General features: G+C 40.4%; 2 protein-coding genes across 3 annotated transcripts in view; both read left to right on the forward strand.

Annotated features, from left to right (window-relative positions):
* Positions 1 to 798, forward strand: part of LOC132156675 (kinesin light chain 1-like) — a 40830-nt gene extending 40032 nt beyond the window's left edge. For both annotated transcript variants that reach the window (XM_059565610.1, XM_059565611.1), the window contains exon 16: positions 33 to 798. In XM_059565610.1, coding sequence (XP_059421593.1) covers positions 33 to 104 — 72 coding nt within the window. In that variant the 3' untranslated portion in view covers positions 105 to 798. The remainder of the gene's footprint in view (positions 1 to 32) is intronic.
* Positions 799 to 2868: 2070 nt separating this feature from the next.
* The window catches only part of ptk7b (protein tyrosine kinase 7b), a 52509-nt gene continuing 42828 nt past the window's right edge, over positions 2869 to 12549 (forward strand). Inside the window, exon 1 of the mRNA XM_059565609.1 lies at positions 2869 to 3142. Within this exon, the coding sequence (XP_059421592.1) occupies positions 3034 to 3142 (109 nt within the window). The 5' untranslated portion in view covers positions 2869 to 3033. The remainder of the gene's footprint in view (positions 3143 to 12549) is intronic.

Consider the following 12549-nt stretch of genomic DNA (forward strand, 5'->3'; position numbering starts at 1 on the left):
CTGAGAATGTTCTTCTCTGTTCTGGTGTTCAGAATCTGTCCGGCCGGCTCCGAGACACTCGAGGCTTGAGCTCCAGTAACGTGGATCTGTACAGCGGGAGTTAAACCAGAGCACCACGTACCACTGCACTCGTCTCTCACACACACACACACACACACACACAGTCTGACCCGAGTGGCCGCTGTTACACTATAAAGTCATATAATAAGCCCTGGTCAGGGAGCACATTAGTGATCAGGAGTAGATGCTGTCTGCTGGTGGAAGGGAACTGCTTCTCTTTAGTTACACTACATATGAACTGTGTTTACATGGATGCTGTTAGAGATTGATCATTCACAGAGCTGGAGCGTCTGCTCGTCTTCAGAGCTCACACACACACACACACACACACACACAAAGTCTGTGGTGTTTCTGTTTTAATGCTGAGACTGATGCTGCGTCTAAAGGTCAATATTATCATGAATATTCAGCTCTCTGTATAATGTGCAGATCTCAGAGTATATCTACAGAAACCTCAGATCTGGGTCAGAATCTGTGAGTGCTCAGGTCACAGCTCTGAACTCTGACCTCTGTTACGTTCAGTCATCTCTTCCTGTTACTTTACACAGACCCCGCTTCATTCACTGCATGCACACCATAGTGCAGTCTTTACAGTCTACTTTAATAATACTAATCATGGTATCAGGGTTTACATATATATATATATATATTTTTTTTTTGGAGTAAATGGGTTATTGGATAAATATTATGTGTATATCTGTTCATTCCAGTTCATTTGTTGAATGAATGTTTCCAGTCGAGAGCTCGAATGATGACCTCATGCTGACATATGAATGTGAATATAGATATGGATTATGTGCTGATGTAAATATTTTGGATGATTCTCTCAGGTAGTAAATGTATTTTAGAAAGTGGAAAGAGAAACGGAGGATCCTGCTGGTTTTATACAGATGATGATATGCACACCGATACATGCTGTTTATTGAAGTCCTTCATAGATATTTGCCAAAACGTTGTCATGAATCCTCTGGGATGAGACTGAGATGGTGTTTCTGATTTATCTACTTGTGGCCATTTATTTCTACTCAAATGTGTTGAGAAAATCATATTTTCATGACACTAATAAATTGTGCCAATTTTACACCCCTGTCCAAGATTGTTTCTTTATTATAAATGTGTCATTGTAAATGAAAGTAAATAAATCAAAATTCCTTACATAATGAAATATTGGAATAATATTGTGGAGAATATACCTTGGGAGAAAGTATGGACTCTGTCTCATAATTATCTGCTCACTAATAAAGTAAAAGAAATAACATTTCAACTGTTTTGGTATTTAATGCACATGTACAGAACAATTTCAGTCAGATCTTTGAATGTTTATTCAATCTTGTTTTGTTTTGTAAGTGACTTGTTATTGTTTTAAAAAGATGCTTTCTTTGGATATTCGTGCTTTGTGTCTTCTTGAGATTTAATAGTCTGTTTTTATCCTGGCAGCAAGTCTGTATATTTTTTGTCTTTCTTTTATTTTGTCTTTATGTGTATACTTGTATTGTCTTAATTGTTTGATTTATGATAATAATAATAATGCGAATTTCTGATCTGATTGGATCGCTTCGAAACAGTGAATCATTAACCTGTTCGTGTTTTTTTAATCATTACAAGCGATGTCGAATGTCTAGTGAATCACTAATGATCGAAGTGACGAGTTTGAATCACTCGGAGCGGTTCCAGCGTAAGCGACTCACTCAAGTGAATCGGTTCGTCTTCAGTCATGTTTACACGACACTGTCAGCACTACTGTCTACTACGAGGATTTTTACAAAAAAAACAGCTTTCCATTCAGGTGCAGTGGCTCCCACAGAAAATGTTGAAAGAGGTGTCCAGATGAGGCCACGGTAAATCTTGGGATGGCACATCAAAATAAAGGGGAAAAAAATTAAGGGTTTGCAATATTGACAAAAAATTATATCTCTGTGATTTCTGTGATTTTATCGATAACGATAATTAGACAGTATTTTACTGAGTGTGTTATTGTGCTGATGTCGTATTTCTAATTGTGCTGACAGCTGACTTTTTTTTAAAATCTTTTTTTTTTTTTTTTTTACCTTTACGGCATTCTGTCTAAAATTAAGAAATTCTGTCTGAAATTACTGAATGAAAGGGTACCTTCAATGTGAAATTAAATCGTCAGTAGGTGGCAGCGAGTCACTGTTAATAAGTGAGTCATTGCGATTGAACCGAATCATTTAAACGGTTGATTCATTCAGGAACGAATCACTCTCATGTTGCTCAGAGACACAGAACAGTGCTGAGACTGGGATGATTTTTGTTTTTAGAAATAGAGCAGGGAATAGAAAAACAGGGAATATGTTGTCTAAAACGAAAGTCTCTTGATTTTAACTTATTGTTTATTGAACAAATGTTGTATAAAATCAATATCACATTATATATATTGTAATATAAAATTATATATGAATTATATAGATCTATAAATGTTCTGCCCTATATCTTGAAAAATGCGATAATTCTAAATTTTCAGTGAAAGAATGATAATATTTTTTGTTGGCTAGAGCCAAGTGCTGCATTTTTTTCACTTCTTAAACTATTGTGAATTTACATTCTGCATTTAAATTAATAATAGTTTACCCACTGCGAATCATCCTAGAGGCCCTGTTCAGATAGTGAACTACTAGTGAAACACTCCATTAATAACGAGCTGCAGCTCAAACACGTCACATGAAGACACTGTGCACTATAATGGAGTTTGTAGCTTAATTCACTGTTTGAAATAGCGACGGGCGGTGATTCCCGGTTCCGCCAGCGTTTCCCCGAAGAGACCGGAAATCAGAGAGAGAGAGAGAGTGTGTGTGTGTGTGTGTGTGTAAAGTGAGCCGCTTGTTCACACGGACTACCGTCGATCCGAGGCTCTTACCGGAACAGCGATCCCGAGCTCGCGCGCGCCGCCGTCATCTCCGTCAGCTGTGCGCGTGTCGTGAAAGAGAAGGATCGCACTCTGGAGAGACGGAGAACATGGACGGAGCACCGGGGACCGGGACCGGGACCGACGCGAGCGGAGCACCGACGCGACGCGGACGCGCAGCCGACGCGCTGCTGTTCGTCTTCATCATCAGTCTCGACGGTAGGAGCTTTCACCAACACTAACTAACTAACTAACTAACTAACCTGCTCCACTAGTCGCCTGCAGCACTAGTTCTAGTCACCGGGGCGATTCTGATCGGCAGTGTTTGTGGAAATCATATCTCATGAAAACAGATTGATATCAACCACAATCATCACGCGGTTCATTATTGTGTTCTCAAACTAAGAAGATACTGTATATAATCGAGTAACATCAGACAAGTGTTGATGGAGAACAGAGGAGCACACCTGAACTCTTCCTGGAAGTCTAGAAGGAATCTGTTCTCTTCTTCTCACCTGAAGTGTGTGTGTGTGTGTGTGTGTGTGTGGAAGCGTCACACAGACTCGGGATCAGTGTGTGTGTGTGTGTGTGTGTGTGTGTGTGTGTGTGAAGCCAAGGCTGATGGTTTTAACTCATTTGGAGATATATGGAAATTAACTCATGTGTACTTGACTTAAAGCGTGATCGAACAGAACATGGCAGAGATTATTCACAAGCTGAATATTGTGGAGTGAATATGACCAGTTTATGTTGAGGGTTGGGTTTTGGCACCACCACGACTGTAGATAACAAACTAGTGGACATTACTAGTGAACTAGTCTACAATGGAAGCAATGTGTCAGTCAGCTCTGTTCATAAAGTGCTCTTAACAAGTGTACACGAAGAAGAAGACTGGAGCATGTTCTGCAGTGTGTATATCTGCTCTCCACATCTGTCTCTGTGTGTGTGTGTGTGTGTGTGTGTGTGTGTGTGTGTGTGTGTGTGTGTGTGTGTTGTGTCCTATATTTGATGTAGTGCACTACAATACCAGTGATCCACTGCCCCCCCCCCACATGCTCCGCTCACGCAACACTTCTCAGTCCCTTCAACAACACGCTTGGATCACGGATCAGAGGAGCGTCCTCATGATCTCTGCTCTGATTCAGCTGTAAGCTGCTTTAGTGGCACGACACACAGATTCAGATTCATGACCAAACACTGCAGAAACACACTGAGAACAGAAGGAACCAGGGAACGTGTGCTGGACACTACTTAGGGTTGAGACTGATCAACTCTGGTTCTGATTCAGAGTCTTTTTTTGATTATAAACATGAAGTCAAACATTGAGATATCAAACAGATTTCTTCTGTGTCTCTTTTTGTAAATCATTTAATTGCTGCTGAACTCCATGAGCTAAAATCAGCCGTCTCGATGAAGAGCTGCTTGTGTGTAGAATAGAGACGAATGATGAAGGTTGTGTTTCTCTCAGATTCTGAAGAGAAAACTAGACAACTAAACCAAACCTCATGTAATCTCTGAATGAATGATTCAGTGACTCACTCGAGATTCACGTGTTTCATTATTGGATGAATCAGTGGCTTCGAATCAATCTCTTGAATGAATCAATCAAAGACAAATAGATTTGAACAGCCCTTTCGTCCAGCTTCTGGTGTAACAATGAAATTATAAATCTTTATTTAAACCTATGGCACACAGGAATCAATACATTAAAGTTTCACAAGTCAAGTCAAATGAATCTGACAGGCGCTGGATTACTGAAGTACTGTTGATTCGAAGCAGTTTATTTGAGCTTTGGTAGGATTCTTTACTTTTCTGCTGATTTTTATGAAAATATTTTTAATTAAATGTTATTTTTAACAAAGACGAACTTTAAAAACCTAACCTTATCCATAACTCTGTTGTTGTTGTTGCTTTATATAGTCTATTTATTTATTTTTCTAGTTTCTCAGTTGTTTCTTGACATGAATATAGTCGTGGAGGCTGGAATGGCACTTATTCAAAATAAACACATTTCTTTTAATCGATGTCATTGAATCATTACTGTCCTGTTTATGGTTTAGATCTCTGTATGATCGCAGTAAGCAAACAAGTCATGACTGTGTGCAGACACCTCCGCTTTGAGATTCATATAAACTGGTTCCTGTCGGGGTCAAAGGTCGTTGTCCACTAGCAGCATCTTCCTGATGTAAATGTTTGGAGTGTGATCTCACGGTGTTTCCGTCTTTCATTCAGCATCATCCCGGCGTTCCGAAGGGAGACGCTCAGGAAACAGTGCTGTGGTGTAGAGCGGCGCACAGGAAGTGCTGTGAATCTGTCCGGTGTGACAGGAAGTGCTGTGGAGGAAGTCCTGCAGCTGTGTTTGTCTGTGTGTCTCTCACTAGATGAACCACAGTCAGGATTCACTGTCAGACATGCGGAAAACTCGGAATCCAGTCATTACAATGGAATTTACAGTTTAACGCGGAATGATTTGGACTAGTATCTGTGAATATTAAGCCACACAAAGCGTTTTAAATATGTTTCTGATTTGTTTCCTCCAAGCGTTCACGTCTTCTGAGCAGACTTTACATGCAGAATAATAGAAGAATGAACAGGATAGAAGTGCAGAACCTCCTGTGAATGTGTGTGTGTGTGTGTGTTATGATCCACAGTCCTCTCTAATAGCAGTGAAGTGTAAATGTTATCCCCAACTGAAGGTTAAAATACGTCACGCTTTGCTCACTTAATTTGTTCAAATGTAACTTTTTAACTAAAGATGAACACACTTGGTTTGAGAAGTCAAATATTAACTAGTGAAAGGATGCTTGCGTTATTTAACCCCTGAATAACCCGAAGGTGTGGATCCTCAGTGTTGAGCTTCAGTTGCATCAGTTTCTGTGCTGTTTCAAACAGCATTCATCATAAGAAATATTTCCCTCGTGGAAGAAAGCACTTTTATATTTCTCTGAACTCACGAAGAGCTTCACTGTGTGAGTAAACACTGATCTGATTTATGATTTCTGAACGATCCTGATCTAATCAGTGCCATGAAGCATAAAGGTACAGTACTAGAATGTGTACAGAAGCACACTTGTCTTTGATTAGGATTCTGGGTAGTGTAGATGTGAAGTTTGTGTGTTGATAATAATGTGTGCAGTTGTGGGATTTTGCATGAAATAAATGCTGGATTTAAATGCCAAGATGCGTGTGAAATCTTGAAAATAAAGTCTTAATCCCACACATCTGGATGCTGGTTTAGTCAGCCTGTGATCAGAATGATTTGGTTTAATCTCTGCTCATAATAGCATTCCCAAACATCAGGCGTCTCATCCGTGTGCTCTTACTCCTTTATTCTGAAGGACAAAAGAGCTGGATTTGTTACTGACAGATTGCCAGGAAGTGATGGTTTGTTCTCTTGAACACATGGAGCTGTATTCACATTCTTTTTTGCGCTATTCAAATATTGCACCTCTGACCTCTGACCTCCAGGAACCCAGAGCGAGCGGGTCGAGACGAGGAAGCTGGAGTCTAAACCCAGATCCTGCATCCGCTTCAAAATGACGCTTTGTCAGGTTTAGAAGACATTTCATATTTAGTAATATGATGTATTTAGTGATAATAATTCAGTCTGACATCTGAATATTACAGCATCAGTTCACCTGCATTGACAGATTAGATGTGAATAGATAATTCCCAGCTGTACACTTTAATGAATAGGAGTGTACTAGATGTGTGTGTGTGTGTGTGTGTGTTGACAGTCAAACACACTCTTAATGAACTAAATACACTAACCTCTCTCTCTCTGGGCCTGCTGTTGCTCTTTAATGTCTCTGTTGTATAAAGCACTATAAAAATAAATCAGATTAACTTCTAACGACACAATGCTTTTCTGTTCTCAGACTTATCGGTTTAGATGTATTTGAACTGATATAAAATGATATCCTTTCGTTTTTTGTAGTGTATATATAGCACTCAAATATTGGTGGGAAATGGGCGTTTTAAAAATTTGAATTCAATGTGTTTGAAACCTTTTCCTTGTGGTCAGCTTCAGATGATTGTTGAGTGTGTGGAGGACTGACCTCTGGCCATCAGAACACATGCATCACCTCATTATCTGTGTAACGTGACACACTCGCGCTCGCTCACTGAAGGGCTGTCAGTACATTATGATGAAATCAGATTACACAGAATTCAGATTATTTAACACCTATTCGATTATATTAACACTTTACACTAATCGTAAAGGGAGTGGCAGTAATCATTACTCTTCTGGTTATGAGTGCAGTAACAGTATTTTGAGACCCTGTTTACACCTCATATTAAGATCTCAAGATAAGTGTTTAACACACAATACAGACGTAAATGAGAAGAAATCGCAGCTGAAAGCACAAACTGAGGCAGTTAGAGAAACATGAGCACATCAGTCATAGTGTAAACACAGCGGTGAAGCTCCGCCCACTCGCCTGTCAATCATACATTGTTCTCAAGAGAAACTCTGTCTGTTTTTGTCTTTATATTGAGCTGAAGAGAGACTTTTAAATCTCTAGTGACAGATGTCTTTATTGATTGTCATAATATCTTCCATGTTTTAGGGCCCTAAAAAATCCATTGTTTTTTTTCTCAAATTCCATTATAATTTTTTTCCAAAAATCTTTTTTTTTCCCTTTTTAATTTTTACATGTTAAATTTTTTTTCTGGACTCAAATTAATGGTCAAATTTAATTTAATTAATCAAAAAGCATATCTACTTATTTAAAAATCATGAAACAGTTTCTAAAAGTAAAACAAAGCCCTATGACATATTTAACAATTTTATTCTTCTTATTATTAGTTGTATTATTACATTAAAAATTTAATTCTACTGTACGATAGTAATCTATTTCTGTCACAGTTTCTTCAAGTTAAGCACAACTTCTGACAGGTTTCCTTGAAGACCTGTATGTTTCCATGTGTATACTCCGCTGGTTTTGTCAGTGATGTCTGTCTCATCTGCAGTTATTCCACATGGACACAGACACAGACAGACAGAGACAGACAGAAATAAAGATAGAAAGCCTGAGAGACAGACAGACAGATAGACAGACAGACAGACAGACAGACAGACAGGCTGAGAGACAGACAGAGACGGAGAGACGGACAGACAGAGACGGAGAGACGGACAGACAGAGACGGACAGACAGAGACGGACGGACAGACGGACAGAGACGGACAGACAGACGGACACAGACAGACAGACGGACACAGACAGAGACAGACAGACAGACACAGACAGAGACAGACGGACACAGACAGAGACAGACGGACACAGACAGAGACAGACAGACAGACACAGACAGACAGACGGACACAGACAGAGACAGACGGACACAGACAGAGACAGACAGACACAGACAGACAGACGGACACAGACAGAGGGACGGACAGACAGACGGAGACAGACGGAGACAGACAGACAGACAGGCTGAGAGACAGACAGAGACGGACAGACAGAGACGGATGGACAGACGGACAGAGACGGACAGACAGACAGACAGACGGACAGAGACAGAGACAGACAGACAGACGGACGGACACAGACAGACGGACACAGACAGAGGGACGGACAGACAGACGGAGACAGACAGAGACAGACAGAGACAGAGACAGACAGACAGACGGACGGACACAGACAGACGGACACAGACAGAGACAGACGGAGACAGACAGAGACAGACAGACAGACAGACAGAGAGACGGACAGACAGGCAGACAGACAGACAGACAGACAGACGGACAGTTAGATGTACACAGACAGACAGACGGACGGATGGACGGACAGACAGACGTACACAGACAGACGGACAGACAGACGGACACAGACAGACGGACAGACACACACACACACAGTGTGGCAGGAGTGTTTCTGCAGTGTATTGTAAGACTCTCAGACAGCAGGAGTGTGACATGCTATCCTGTGTCTGTAGTTTATGAACTGCTCAAGACAACAGTAGCTGCGGTGAGGAAGCATGCCTCGGCGTGTCCCGCCACGAAGGCTGTGTGTGTGTGTGTGTGTCAGGAACGTAAACCTGCTCAGGATCATTTGGAGCAGATAGTAGAACCAAATCTGCTGTCACTGACCTTCACTGAGTTCAAATTAATCCGTGTGTTTTACACTTCTATTGTCATGTGCACAGAAAATCAGTGACAGATCATTCATTGAAATGCTTGTGTTGAGGCAGAACTGGGTCCATATTATCCTCAGCCGCTGTCGAGTAGGTGATGTTTTTAACCCTTTCAGTGCCACATTGACACTGCAGAGGTGGCAGGGAAGCGCTTCTGAAGTGTCTTTGTACAGATTGTTTAATCCTGCTCTGAGGTGACATGAATGCATTTACAAAGCAATCACAACTGAATACTCTGAGCTAGATCAGACCAGGCATACTGAGGCTTGCTTTTATGTAGAGCTGAAACAACGAATCGATTTAATCGATAAAAATCGATTATTAAAATAGTTGTCAACTAATTTAGTCATCGATTCGTTGCTAAATAACTTTTATTTGCCGTAAGCGGCTCATTTCGTGCATATTTCAAATCTGCGGTGACCAAAGTGTGGCAGTAATGAGCCACCGGAGGTTTTACTCAGCCAGTACAACAGGAGAAGTAGCGAATAGCCAATAGCTGGCCTCGTTTTATGTCACGTGCTTCCCGAACAGCGTCTCTGCAGCATTCAGCAGGATGTGGGAGACTGGGAGTACTTTACTTTGAGCCTTCAAAAAAGAAGAGTACCCTGTAAACTCTGCACTACTGAGCTGTTTAAGGGGACGTTCACATATCGCGTCTTTTGCGCGCTCAAGTTCGTTATTTCCAACACCGCACCGCATCGAGTTAAAAACATCTCAACTTTTCAGAATGCCGCAAGCGCACCGCGGGTCATGTGACAAGAACTAACCAATCAGCTTCATCCTTTCCCGTAACAACGTTAAAAGCTCAGTCAAGATGAAAGGAACAGCTGATCATAGTTGTATATGGATTTCCATTTTGAAATAAATTTAGTAGCAGAGCTACTGCAAGCGATGTTTTGAGCTGCAAATCCATTTATCATTTGCTGAAATTTCCGCGTCTTCAAGCAGAGAGCACGTCATGGTTGCTTAGCAAAGGCAGACGCCTCAGGGGATCTTCTGCGCGAGCGCTTTGGAAAGAAGGAGAAAGCGGCGCGCCTAGCGTTTTCCACGCGTTTTTAGGCGCGATATGTGAACGGCCCCTAAGACTTTCATTTGTGCAGATTCTCCAGTACAATGTTGTTTGCAAATGTTTAGTCGTAAAAGCTGATAACATTGCTTTTTAACAGTTAACATTTAAAGCTTTACAAACATGTTCTGTGATCAGTTTGTCGTTTACCAGTTCAAAATTCAGTCGTGCAGCCTAATTATGACTGAATGAGAGAGGTAAATGTTTAAAGATATTTGAAATGCACTTTTTTTTTTCTAAGTATTCACTGCTCTTTTTCACACAGCAGGTTTTTTGTGTGTCCGTTTTTTCTGGACAACCTTCTGATGGATTTTACTTTAAATTGTGAGTTCCATTCAGGTTTCATGCCACTGGCACTTTATTCGAAGGATTGTTTACAATTTCACAGCAAAAGCTATAAAGCTGTTTCCCAGTAAATAATAAAATACAATGCACTGCAATTTTATTCTGTTTTATCCTTATTCTTCGTGAAAATATGTTCTGAAAGATTCCTTAATAAGCTTTGTTCGGGATGTTAAACTACTTTAGGAGCTCTAAGGACTGCCATGGTGAAAACATTATTTGAAATCTCCTTGTGAAATTTGCTAGAGTGTGGGTCAGTGTTCTGATTGCAGAAGAGTTCGAAAAAGGATTACTAACACAATAAAACAACTCCAGGTATATTTTTGATTAGGATATAACAGTGCAAAATGGTTAAATCTCTTAAAAATCTATGCTGAAGGATAAAGACCATTTATTAATAATTTACTTGGGGGGGAAAAAATGGAAAAAACTAAAATATAAGTACATAAACCGATTAATCGATTAATCGTAAAAATAATCGACAGATTAATCGATTATCAAAATAATCGTTAGTTGCAGCCCTACTTTTATGCAGCATTATGTCTTTATACCCATTGTATTTTGGGCATGCAAAAAGAGTTGCATGGATCCAATTTAAGGTGTCCGTGAATAACCACTAAGCATTGCATTTTGGCACTCTGTGTTTTGAAAGAAAGCGCACCACTGGAATGATGCACAATAATGGTTTTATCTCAATTATTGCATTTTCATATTCGTTGGAGGCCGAAGTCAAAATAGAAACTGTATTTCAATTAATTGCTCAGCTCTCGTCTTAACCCTGAGTTATCTTGTTTCATGTTTCAAATGTATAATGTTAATATTTAAGCCTCTAAGTATTAATGTGTTCAGGTTTCACGACTTCACACCGTACGTTTGTAAAGTACATTAATGTTCTTATTTGCATATTAATGGGGTTAATAACTTCTAAATCATACATACCAGTGTAAAATGTATACAGTATAGACAAATCCGGCGAAACACGGAAGTAAAGCAGCGCCGCCATTACTGCGTGCCTTTGGAAGTAGCAGAAGTAGCGTTGGTCCCGTAGGCAGCTGTAGCAGATGTTAGCTCAAGCTGAACGAAAAGTTATTTATTTAGTTTTTTTAGTACGTATGCTGTCCAGTGATGCCAGGAAGAGCGTGTTTTAACAACAGCACAAAACTACAGGCCTGGAATAAAACCGTTTGTGAAATTCACGAGCCTTTGTTGCACATTGACTGCCCATGTTTACGGCCACAAGGATTACACAGAGTTCCTGGTCGAGCGGAGGAGTATTTATTGTTTGAATTTCGAAATAAAATTGACAGAATCTGAGAGCTGAGTTTTTTTTCCTATCATAAGTAACCTGCTCTGTCTGGTCTGTCGGTCTCTGTGTCCTCTTTGCTTCGCGATTTTTCTGTGCGTGAGAAAATGGATATGTGGCGTGAGTGTGTGTGAAAAGTGTTTATTGCATTTGTATTAGTTGTTTGAAGAGTAAAAAAAAAAATCTGTGGATCTTAACCATAGACTGTGGTCGTAACGCAATTTGTGGCGTTCGCGGCGGATTTGTGTATTGGGAACAGGGTGATTTTTCATTCATATTGTCTTCAAGTTTCACTGGATGACAGATACAGACACACATCTCTGCTCCAGGAAACTTTAATAGCTGTCTGTATGACAGTATGTTTTATGTATTTGGGTCAGCCTTATACATAAATACAGACAGATCTCACAAGCTCCTGCGAGTCGTTCCTTCAGTCAAACCATCTCTCCTTTAGAAATGCTACATAAATAGATGTTTGGCATCTTCTTTTCTCCTGAAGGACAGGACGTTCTGAAGTTCTGTGGCTGTTGGATATGGACGTCTTTCATGGACACAGCTCTCTTTCTAACACTGAGGCTGTGATTGACATACTAATAAACCATTAAGAGGACGTTTTGTCAAGCGTCCAGTGCGACTTAATCCTGTGAATGAACGTCTTTCTCCGGGCGGATTAGAGAGGGAGGTGTTTGTGTGGAGGTAATGGGAACGGGGTGGAAAGGAATGTCTGTTTAACCCTTTCCTCGCCCAGTTCCCATGAGCCGCTGTTTAACATGCG

This window comes from Carassius carassius, chromosome 14, assembly GCF_963082965.1.
Source record: "Carassius carassius chromosome 14, fCarCar2.1, whole genome shotgun sequence".
In the NCBI taxonomy this organism is placed as follows: Eukaryota; Metazoa; Chordata; class Actinopteri; order Cypriniformes; family Cyprinidae; genus Carassius; species Carassius carassius.